This window comes from Aedes albopictus, chromosome 3 (assembly GCF_035046485.1).
Source record: "Aedes albopictus strain Foshan chromosome 3, AalbF5, whole genome shotgun sequence".
Lineage (NCBI taxonomy): Eukaryota > Metazoa > Arthropoda > Insecta > Diptera > Culicidae > Aedes > Aedes albopictus.
Window position 1 is genome coordinate 412395822 of NC_085138.1, and position 12521 is coordinate 412408342.

At 38.6% G+C, this 12521-nt stretch overlaps 2 protein-coding genes across 2 annotated transcripts in view; both read left to right on the forward strand.

Annotated features, from left to right (window-relative positions):
• Positions 1 to 631: 631 nt before the first annotated feature.
• Positions 632 to 12521, forward strand: part of LOC109622238 (polycomb protein Asx) — a 67040-nt gene continuing 55150 nt past the window's right edge. Inside the window, exon 1 of the mRNA XM_029875630.2 lies at positions 632 to 950. The gene's annotated coding sequence lies outside the window, so the exon portion shown is untranslated. The remainder of the gene's footprint in view (positions 951 to 12521) is intronic.
• Positions 12050 to 12490, forward strand: LOC134291026 (uncharacterized). The gene has a single exon (XM_062858284.1). It carries the CDS (start codon positions 12050 to 12052, stop codon positions 12488 to 12490), a length of 441 nt encoding a protein of 146 aa, XP_062714268.1.

Below are 12521 nucleotides of genomic sequence, written 5' to 3' on the forward strand. Positions count from 1 at the left end.
GCGAACGTACCCCACCATTTCAGTACTGCCAACGCCAAAACCCCACCGAGAAAATCGCGCACTCTTTTCGTCCCTCGACTCTCGGTCTGCTGCTGGGCCGTCCGTCCAAAAGTAACTCAACCAGCCAGCAGCAAAAGTTGTGCGAAATATCGGAGCTAGCTTTTTCGGTCGGAAAATCGGCTCGGAATCGGCCGAAACGGTTCGAAAATATCGTGAAACCGTGCGTTGGGTGTGTGAAATCGGTTTACGCGTAAATTCACCTCCGCTGGTGTGCGATCCGAGTGAGAAAAGTGCATTTGTTTGGTGGGCATTTGGTGGCCCCGTCGTGCGTTTCGGAGAGGGCTGAGTGCAAAGCAAAACGCAGCAAAAAGCAAGCGGATCGGAGCGAGCGACGACGGACGACGAAGAAGAACAAAGAAAAGAACGAGAGGGAGCTAAAATAGGGCGGCTGTCAAAAAAGTTGTGTTCCCTTTTGTGCAAGCAAGCGCGGTGTCGCGGAGTGCTGGGTTGGGAGAAAATCGACGACGAAGACGAAGACGGACGGTCACCAGGAGAAAAACGCAATAATTACGGGGCACTGCTGGCCCACGATCAGCTTGTCTGTAAGGGCCCTGGAGTGCGCTGCATGTTGGTGCGGCGGAGTGGGGAAGATTGAATAATCTCGGGAAATTATCGGAAATCAGTGGTTAGTTTGGTGGAAATCGTTGTTTGTGGAGTTTTGTTTGGGATTTTCATACTTGGGGAAAAAATGAGAATCAGTGTTTAATTCGTGGAAAATAATTAAAGGAGTGAAGTGCTTTGAGCTAAAGAAACAATCTACAGGAGAAGAATTTAGTGCTGCCTTCCGAACAAAGCAGAAAAAGCAGCAGACCCAGAAGGGAAAATAGCTCCGCAGGCATGATCCTGATTTGACATCAAGCTATGCAACTCGAAATGCTGCCGATGTATTGGTAAGGCGTCCCATTTTCTAATGTTCAAATTTACTCTCATTTTTTTTTTGTCTCGAAAAATTGAACTTTTAGAATCCTAAACTACGGCTTATTTTTGAATACCATCTTTAAAAAGCAAGGTTTTTGCTAAAGATAGCATCCAATTTTTAGTCCTGATGCACTTTTATTGTCCTACATGGCCCAAAAATGCAAGCATAATCGCAATCGTAGACAGAAAAAGAAGGCTTTTTCTAATAACTTTTGTTGTATCGTTTTGGATTTTTGTTGTCTTTTTAGTCAGGGTTCATTCCTATGCCGTCACGCACACATCCTCGCCGAATCGTTTATTAATGAGTTTGTTTTGCTGCTTGTGTACACACGATTGTACAATGGATGCGAATGTGTTAGTGTCCTTTTTTGGTATGAATGAATATTGACCTGTCATTCTTGGTGTATTCGATGGGCGTGTTAGTGTTGGTGAGTTCCGTTGTTTCTGTTTGCTCGCTCGCTAGCGATCAAGCTGTTACCAATACAACCGGAACCGTTATGTTGTTGCTGTTTTGTTCTTCGGCGCCGAGGGGTGGGTGAATGTTATTTCGCAGTGCACCTGTCGTGAGCCATTTTGAATAAATTAGTGCACATTATTTACAAATCAGGCCAAACATTTCAATAGGTCCTATCTGCATTTGAGAGGCTCTCTTTGTTCACTTTCTCTTTCAATTTTTGCAATGTAATGGTACACTTTTCAACTATTGTTGCAGTACAAATCAAAAGACGATTGTTTTGACCATCGTTCAATGCAAAGAGACAATCATAATACAAATAAACAGCTGAGATATTAACGAAAGAGAGGGAAACGCAAGAGAGCCTCTCTTCTGCAGATAGGACCTTTAGACATGTTTGGCCTGAAATAGAATCCTACTAGAGTAGTTCTGGTAGTGTAACGAACGCGAATCAATCAATTTGCATTTCAAACTCAAGTTGTCATTTTCCTTAAGTTATACAGCGCACCGCATGGCATATTGTTAGTTGCAATATGCGCATAGTTGATAATTCTCTGCTACCCAAGACAATTACGTCATAAACTAATCTTCTACGAAGGACCAAGAAAGAGACCCATAAATTGTAATGAAAATAGTGACGCACCGATAGTGGCGGCGATAACAAAGTAGAGATAATAAGAAAGGGACCCAAAAGATAATGAGTCAAATCAGGTAGAATGTATTGTACATTCATTCATATATATAAGGCTTAGCATTAGTAATAAAGTTAGTTCTAGACCACAGTTCTACAGTGTATGTTTTCTACATCCGAAAACCGTAAAGCTCCGGTGTCACATTTTGGTGGCTCCAGAGAGGAAAGTACTCGCGACGTTGTGTTGAAATTGTGCAGTGATACCGGCGCGCGGAGATCAACTAGAATAAGTGGAAAGGACTCCGACAATATAAAAAGTTGTCGTAATAAATAGCTACAGTGATTGATTTTGTAACGTGGTTTACTGTCGCCAGGAGTGCAGTCTGAGTGTTGTGCATTGTCACAAAATTTAACTGTTACAAATCTTGAGCCAATAGTGGCAAACATTCGAAAGTTGTGAATAGATATTCACGAATCGTGTCTAAAATACCTTGTGTGTTGAATATTAAAACCCAGAGTGGTAATTCAAGTGAAACTAGGACATTGGACATTTTTGAAAATAGTGAAACTGCAGTGTGTGAATTAACAAAAAGGTTTGGAAATACCTTTAGAAGCTGTCATCAGAAGTGAACGCGCAGATCCGGCAAAAGGAAACAGAGAAGCAAAGTAGCAGCAAACAACCAGGTGAGAGTAAAGTGAACATTTGCGATGGCAAAATCAAAAGCTATGTTCCAATTCGTGGAAAATAAGAACGGAAACTGCCGTTTATGCAAGGAAGCTGACACCAAGGATAATATGGTGTCTTGTGACGATTGTGATAGGTGGTTCCACCTTAGTTGTGTGCACCTTAAGCATACGCCGTCACAAGAAGAGCGATTCCTTTGCGCCAAATGCGAATATCTGGAAATCGAACGAGCGACATTATTGGACGTAAAAGTGAAGTTTGATTTAGCGAACCAGCTAAATGAATCGCTGAAAATTCAACAAGATGTGGCAAACAGACGTCAGTCTGAAGGTTCTTTAAATGCGACGAGGCAAGCATTAATCAAGCTTCCAAAATTTAGTGGAGAGGCTCGTGAATGGCCGAAATTCAAAAGCATTTTTAAGGACACATCTGCCGAAGGTAGATTTACCAATCTCGAAAATTTATCAAGATTGGAAGAAGCTCTGTATGGCCAAGCTGCCAAGAGCGTGTCAAATTTGATGATAGGGGCTGCTAATGTTCCTAGAATAATGCAACGGCTTGAAGAAATTTATGGGAGACCGGAGGCTATTTATCAGCAATTATTGAACGAGCTGATAAAAACATTGAATCAACCCAAACTCCATACTATCGATATTGCTAACGCATTGGACGATTTGGTTGTGACAATGGAAACATTGGCCAAGCCAGAATTCCTTCATGATTATCGGTTAATTACTGACATAGTATCAAAGCTACCATTTAGTATGCAGATAACATGGACAGAAGCGCTTCAAAGAAATGTCAGTCAGCCAACTCTCCATGATTTGAATAAGTGGCTGCAAACTCACGCAACGACATTACGGAGATTAGCACCACCTACAAGAAAGGAACAAAAGCCCAGAATCAATATTCATAACAATCCTTCAAAAATGCAGTGCAACATTTGTAAGCATGAGCATCAAACGTTCAAGTGCAACATATTGAAAAACCTCAATGTTGAGCAAAGGCAACAACGAATTCAACAATTGAAACTGTGTTTTTCTTGCCTGAACAAAGGACACGGTAGTAAGTTTTGCAGAAGCAAGCGAGAATGCAAAATAGACGGTTGCAAAGGAATGCACAATCGTTTATTGCATAAAGCAGCCGTCGAGAAACCCAAGGAAAATCAAAATCTGGAGAAGGACAAAACTAACAATAATCATCATGGAAGTCGAAAATCAACGGTATATTATCAAATAGTACCAGTAACGTTGCAGAATGGAAACCTCTCTTTGGAAACATTCGCTTTCCTTGATCCCGGCTCGTCATTAAGCCTTTTGGATCAATCGGTAGCGGATAAACTTGGGCTCCATGGACGGTCAGAACCACTGGAATTAACCTGGACGCAGAACGTTTCAAAGGAATCACCTAGCCGAAGAGTACAGCTGTGGATACGCGGACATGGAGGAAAAACTTATTCAATGAAGGATGTCAGGACCATCGAGGACATTGAACTTCCAACGCAAACATTGGATATTAAACACATGAAGAAGGAGTTCACTTATTTAGCTGATGTTCCAGTTCAGGGATACGTCAACGCCAAGCCCACGATTTTAATTGGTATGGAGCACGCTCATTTGTTGTTGACGACCGACAGAAGGATAAGTGACGAGAACTCGCCGATGGCAGCGCGTACCAAACTAGGATGGTTGATTTTCGGTAAGGTATATAGAGGTGAGCCTTCATATTCTTTTTGCATTAGAGAGCATGAAAGTACAGATTTAAGAGCAATTTTTGAAAATTATTGTTCTACTGAAAACTTTGGAGTCAACGTCGTTAATAAATTACCAAAATCAGCAGAAGTAGAAAGAGCTGAATCAATTATTAAAAATACAATTAAATATGAAAACGGACATTACTCAATAGGATTATTGTGGAAAACTGAAAGCATGAGTTTCCCTCCAAGTTTTAATAATGCTTTCAAACGTTTGGAAATACTGGAGAAGACATTAGCTAGGAAACCAGAGCTAAGAAAATGGGCAATTGAGTCATTTGAAGGATTTGTTAAAAAGGGTTATGCCCGTAAGCTTAGCCCACGTGAGCTACTACAGGAACATCCAAACACCTATTATTTGCCTCATTTTATTGTGACAAATAAAAACAAAGTCCCACCTAAATCAAGAATTGTTTTTGATGCAGCTGCAGCAGTAGAAGGAGTATCTTTTAACTCAGCACTGCTTTCCGGTCCTGACACAGTAAAATCTTTGTTCGGTGTTTTGCTAAGATTCAGAGAGTTCAAAATCGCTGTTACAGGGGATATACAAGAAATGTTTCAGCAAATAAAAATTGTTATGGAAGATCAGCCTGCACAAAGATACCTTTGGAGACAATGTGAGGCCGATAGGGATCCGAGCGTATATGTGATGGAATCAATGATTTTTGGATCAACGTGTTCTCCTGCTTGTGCTCAAGCAGTGAAAAATTATAATGCACAGCTTTTTAAGGATGATTTTCCAAAGGCTTCTGAGGCTTCTGAAAATAACTTTTATGTTGATGATTATTTGGATAGCTTTGATGAAATTAAAGAAGCATCTGAAGTTGTTCAGGGTGTTATAAATATTCAACAGTATGCTGGATTTCATCTAAGAAATTTTATTACAAATTCGCAACAGCTTGCCAACGTTATTCCTTCAGAAAGACTTCATGTTTCAGAAATAAAATGGTTCGAGAATAAAGAAATACCAACTGATAAAGTATTGGGTATCTATTGGAATACAACAACTGATTTGATCGAATTTCAATTAAAACTTGATCGATTGGAATTCACAAGGTTGATTACAAAGAGAGAAACTCTCTCGTTTGTAATGAGTATTTACGATCCCTTAGGGTTAATTTCGAACTTCACAATTCATGGTAGAATTCTTTTACAAAAATGGCATAAAGAATCTTCTGATTGGGATAGCCAGTTACCAGATAGTTTATCAAATTTTTGGAACTCTTGGATAGATATGCTTAAACTTGTCACCCATTTTAAGATTCCAAGATGTATGACCTTGAAAAATGCATTGTTTTATGAGTTGCATATGTTCGGAGATGCTTCGGAAAATGCTTTTGCTGCCGTTGTGTATCTGAGAAGTGTTACTGCAAATGGCACTGATGTGAATATAGTATCAGCAAAGGCAAGAGTTTCACCGAATAAAATGTTATCCATACCACGTTTAGAGTTGCAAGCAGCAATATTAGGGATAAGATTGTTGAATACCGTAAAGAAAGAATTAAGAATTTCGATTTCAAAATGCGTCATGTGGTCAGACAGTCAAACTGTCCTAGCCTGGATTAATAGTCAGCATAGGCGGTATAAGCAATTCGTAGCTCATCGAGTTGCTGAAATCTTAGAAACAACTTCAATGGATCAATGGAGATATATAAAATCATCATTAAACCCTGCTGATGAAGGTACAAAAATTAAAAAGGGAGCATCATTATGGCTCAATGGACCATCGTTTTTAAGAAAATCAGAAAGTTATTGGCCAAACTGGACAGTAAGTATGGAAACTGATGAAGAGCTGAAAAACTATGTAAACATTCATCAAAGAATACATCCTTACTCTTTTATTCAGGACGATTATTTTTCGGACTGGTGGCGTTTGGTTAAGCGAACTCTAATAATAAAAAAGTTTACCGATTGGATTAAAAATAAAACAGATTTTGATCGTAGCACTAATTATGATGATGTAAAATGGGTTGAAAACGCGATATTCAAAAAAGCTCAATGGGATTGTTTCGCAGAGGAAGTAACATTACTGAAAGAAGGTAAAGAAATTGAAAAATCCAGCAACTTACGAAAATTGAGTCCAATGCTTGATAATCATGGAGTACTCAGAGCAAGAGGAAGATTGGAACACGCAAGAAGCATACCCGAATCAGCAAGAAAGCCAATTATATTACCATATGAACATAATATTTCTTTTTTAATTGTAAAGACATATCATGAACGGTATTTGCATCAGAATGACAATGTCGTGATTGCAGCTATTCTTCAAAAGTTTTGGATTATTAAACAAAGGTCACTTTTGAAAAAGGTCAAGAAATATTGCCAAGAATGCATTATTGTTAACGCAAAACCAGTACCACCCATGATGGCACCCTTACCAGATTATCGGACCGAATCTTTCTTGTATCCATTTACGCATACTGGAGTGGATTACTTTGGTCCATTTGAAGTTGCAGTAAAACGATCAAGAGAAAAACGTTGGGGTGTGATTTTTACATGTATGTCTAGTAGAGCAGTTCACATCGAAATGGCTGAGAAATTAGATACAGATTCTTTTATTGTCTGTTTGCGTAATTTTCAAAACAGAAGAGGAAAAATTAAGCACCTTTACAGCGATAATGGCACCAACTTTGTTGGAGCTGACAATGAATTAAAAGAACTAATTGTGAATATTGATAAAAGAATGAGAAACGGTGATGCGGCAGCATTAGCCTTAAAATGGACATTCAATCCTCCCGCGGCATCCCATTTCGGCGGAGTATGGGAGAGGCTTATTAAAATCATAAAGTTATCGCTATATAAAATGCTGAAGCAGTATGGTAGTCGTTTACCACGACCAGCAATTTTAAGATCTGCTCTGATCCAAGTAGAATTTATTCTAAACTCTCGTCCATTAACACACATACCAGTAGAAGATATCGACGACGAAATAATGACACCATTTCATATTCTAATTGGTCGTGCTGGAGAATATGTACCACCTTATGATCCAACTGCAATTCACTTAGAAAAACATCATTGGAAAAAGGTTCAAAACTATGGGAAATATTTTTGGGATCGGTGGACGAAAGAGTACCTTCCATTATTGTTGAAACGAAATAAATGGACTAATCAAATTGAACCTATTAAAGTTGACGATATTGTTGTAATAACTGATGATAAGGCACCTCCTGGAACATGGCTGAAAGGTCGAGTAATCAGTGTTAGAATGGCTAAAGATGGACAAGTAAGATCTGCTGAAATTAAAACATCTAAAGGTATTTATGAAAGACCAGCCGTCAAAGTGGCAGTTTTAGATGTTCGGAAAATTCAAAAGCCAAAGCCATCTTTAGAAACAAATGATGATTTATTTCAACAAACTCAAAACTTTCAAGGAAGTCATGACACAATTCCACTTTCAGAACCGAAGAAACTAGATTCACCAGATTTAATCCCGAATCAAGATGATCATGAAGAAATGTGCAATCTACGTTCGAATAAAACCATAAGAACAAAAAATCCTAGTAACTTCATATCGTTTATGTTGCTTGTATACATGTTTACATTAATCTTTGGTTTCGAAACTAGAGGATTGATAGCATTTGATTGTGCCAACCCAGAGGTAAACATGACAAGTTACTCGCTTCTTGATGTAGCTTCTTGTATTCCTCAGAAAAGTAATTTGAGTTCAACAGAAATAACAATACAGGTTTTACAAAGGAATGTAAAAAGTTTAACTAAAGTTCTTCAATGTAAGGTAATAATTCGAAGGTCCATAAGACATTGTGGAGCATTTTCGCATACTTCAGATTATCAGTATGGATATTCTTACATCGTCAAAGAGTTCAATTCAGAAGAATGTACAAAGGTACACGCTTTAGGAATTGTATCGCTGACTCATGACAGACAAATTAATGAGCTGAAGTTAAATTCCACTACAAGGGGTGAAACGCTTATTGTAGGTAGCGTGACTGGAAATTCATGCAACGGAGGCACATATAGTACACCATTCTATACATGGACTGGGGCACTAGTTTATTATGAGTACGAGATTGCTCTATACGACTATATTGCAAATATTGACCTTGAAAATGATCAGATATATTTGAAAAATGGTTTAATGTGTTCGTATTCAATTGGAACATGTCTAGATTCCGAAGAAGGTTATTTGACCTGGAATGTAGACTTGAATCAGTCCTGTGAAACAACTGAATTTGAAGTAATTTATGAAGGACTTGTCAATAAAACTGCAAGTTTAGAGGGTAATATAAAGCAAACTCATTCAGTGGTTTACAGCACTATTTCAGAAAAGCAAGTATTTTCGATCAAAACACGAGAAGATACTCGCATTTGTGGTTACAACGGATTTACTACTGATCATCCTAGAATTTTAATAATTGAAACAGAGAGTATTAGATCTCCATTTACACGAAAAGCAAACAGTGGAAAAAATTTGGATTTGTTTACTTATTTTAATTCCAAAATTACTCTTGTAGAAAGTTATATTGGTCAATCTTTAAATGATATTTACAATATGGTTATGGCTGAAATGTGTAAGTTAGATAAAGTTCTTTTAGAAACTAAGCTTACACTGGCTAGGCTTAACCCGAATGAATTCGTCAGCAGCATAATGAAGAGAAATGGTTACACAGCAGTAGTCGCTGGCGAAGTTTTGCACGTTTTGGAGTGTAAACCTGTTTACATTACACCAAGATTTACTGAGCAATGTTATCAAGAAATTCCCGTTTTTTACAATAATGTGTCAATGTTTTTAGCTCCAGTTACACGCGTTTTACAAACATTAGGAACAGAAATAGAGTGTACTCCTCTACTTCCTGCCAAATTCAAATTTGGGAGCAGATGGTACACCACAGATGGAAGATTACGAGAAACCACTGCGCCAAGTAAACTATCAACTGATATTGTTACCAGCTGGTCATACACGCCATTGCCAAACTTAATGGAGAGTGGGGTTTATGATTCCAACAGTTTGGTCAAAATGAGGAACATGATATATGAACAAGGCGAAAGACGTGTAGCATCTTCTGTAGTTTATAAAATTTTAGCTGGACAAAATCCTAATACTCAAGGCTTTAGATTTGATGCTTTATTATCTGAGAAAATAATTGATGGTGCAATACATAAGTACTGGAACAAAGTGTTGTCTTGGAGCACATGGTTGGGAAACACTACGTCAACATTCATCGGTATTTACCTATTCGCTCGAGGTTTAAAATTTATTGTTGATACAATCATACATAGTCAGATATTATATGACATCTATGGTATCAGTTGGAAACTAATAGCATCATTCTGGGACTCATTAACTAATTTTTTGTCGCATAAAAACATTAGAAGGGAGACGGTAAACAAAATGGAAAATAATAGATGTTCAGAAGAGAATCAACAACCAAACAATGAAACAGAAGAAACAGAAATGAACCTGTATAGAGGAAATGTGTATCCAAAATTCAACACAAATGTCTAGTCCTAAGTAAAAAGACAATATTAATATCATTTCATATAATAAGTAATAAATCGCTTATCGACAATTATTATTGTAAATCTAGTAGATTTACGGGGTCCGGAATGTAACGAACGCGAATCAATCAATTTGCATTTCAAACTCAAGTTGTCATTTTCCTTAAGTTATACAGCGCACCGCATGGCATATTGTTAGTTGCAATATGCGCATAGTTGATAATTCTCTGCTACCCAAGACAATTACGTCATAAACTAATCTTCTACGAAGGACCAAGAAAGAGACCCATAAATTGTAATGAAAATAGTGACGCACCGATAGTGGCGGCGATAACAAAGTAGAGATAATAAGAAAGGGACCCAAAAGATAATGAGTCAAATCAGGTAGAATGTATTGTACATTCATTCATATATATAAGGCTTAGCATTAGTAATAAAGTTAGTTCTAGACCACAGTTCTACAGTGTATGTTTTCTACATCCGAAAACCGTAAAGCTCCGGTGTCACAGGTAGCTTGGAAAAGTTATGTGACAAACTTGAGAAGGCTTCTCTGGAAGTTCGATCATTTTTCTCTAGAAGCTTAGGAAAACTTTTCTAACTATATTGGGAAGTTTCTCCCGGGGTTCGAAGAAGCTTCTCCAGATGCCTGGGAATTTTTTTCAGGTAGCATGGGAAAGCTTTTCCAGAAACTTGGGAATAGTTCTCCAGAAGCATGAGAAAGCTTCTCCAGAAGCTTCACACCAAAAATCGATTGAGGGTTTCAGCAAAATTTTGCTGGATTTTGCCGAGCTGAAAGTTTCAGCAAAAAATTTGCTGAAATTCAGCAAAATTTGCTAATTTGTTCAGTAAACTCTGCTGATCACCTGTAACATTTTGCTAAAATTCAGCAAACTTTGCTGAAAATTCAGCAACAAGTTTTGCTGGATCTTTCAGCTCGACAAAATTCAGCAAAATATTGCTGAAAGCGTTTGGTGTGTTGCAAAAGGTACTCCAAAAGCTTAAAACAAATCCTGAAGCTCCGAAAAGCTTCTTCAGAAGCTTGGGAAAGCTTCTCCAGAAGCTTAGGAAAGCTTCTCAGGAGCTAACGGGAATTTCTACAAAAGCATGAGGTTTTTTTATTAGCTAAGGAAAGCTTCTCGAACTCGAAAGTGCTTCTTCAGAAACTTGGAAAAGCTTCTCTGGAACTTACGAGGGCTTCTCCAGAAGCTTCAGGCTTTTTCATTAGCTAGAGATAACTTCTCCAAAAGCTTCGAAAAGCTTCTCCAGAAGCTTTGGTAAGCTTCTCCGGAAGCTTTGGTAAGCTTCTCCAGTAGCTTTGAGGCTCTCCAAAAGCTTGAGACAGCTTCTCCAGAAGCTTAAGGAAGCCTCTCCAATAGCTTGGGCAAGCTTCTCCAGAAGCGTTGGTAAGCTTTTCGACAAGCATTGGAATGTTGCTCCAGAAGCTTAGAAAAAGCTTCAGAAGTTTCCAGAAGCTTGGGGGGAGCTAATCTGGCGTGTACGAGAGCTTTTCTAGACCCTCTAGGCTTTTTTATTAGTTTGCGAAAGCTTCTCAGAAGCTAGGAAAAGTTTATCCGAAAATTTGGTAAAGCTTCTCCAAACGCTTCGAAAAATGTCTACAAAAGTGCTTTTCCAGAAACTTGGGAAAAGCTTGGGCAAGCTTCTCCAGAAGCTTTGGTAAGCTTCTCCACAAGCATTGGAATGTTTCTCATGAAGCTTAGAAAAGCTTTAGAAGTTTCCAGAAGCTTAATAAAACTTCTCCAGAAGCTTGGGGGGATCTAATCTGGCGCGTACGAGAGCTTTTCTAGACCTTTGAAGCTTTTTTATTAGTTTGCGAAAACTTTTTCAGAAGCTAGGAAAAGTTTCTCCAGAAATTTGGAAAAGCTTCTCCAAAAGCTTCTAAAGTGCTTCTTCAGAAACTTGGGAAACTGTTACATCATAGCAACCGAGCAATTGATAAATCTAAGCAATCTAATGTAACTTGATTATGACATTCAATAAACTTTCAATTCATTCTTTGTCCAACCTTCAAATAAGTAAGACTTATCCACGGACATTTCAATTGGCGACGAGAAGTTAGAACTCACGAAAATGCCAGAAGGAGATAACGCCGTTCCTGAAATCCAGCAAGTCATTCTTCAAATGGCCCAGCTTCTACAGCAGATGGCACAACAGCAGCAGCAAGCACTTCCACAGGTTCAATCTCAAGAGCAGATTTTGGAGTCCCTGTCCTCAAACATAACCGAGTTTGCCTTCGATGAAGAAAACGGAGTGACGTTTGGACGTTGGTTTGACCGCTATCAAGACCTCTTCGAGAATGACGCCCGCCAGCTGGAAGACGCCGCAAAAGTTCGCCTGCTCCTCCGGAAGCTGGATACTCCTTCGCATAGCCGTTACATCAATTACATACTCCCGAAGCTTCCAAAAGACGTGACGTTTGAAGACACCGTGAAGATTCTGAAGAAAATCTTTGAAAATCAAGTCTCCACGTTCCGGAAGAGTATTCCAATGTCTCCAGTTGGTGAAGAGTGAATCTGAAGATATTATCAGCTATGGTGGACAC

Coding starts and splice junctions, on each gene's coding strand:
- LOC134291026 (XM_062858284.1), top strand. CDS start 12,050: ATGCCAGAAGGAGATAACGCCGTTCCTGAAATCCAGCAAGTCATTCTT.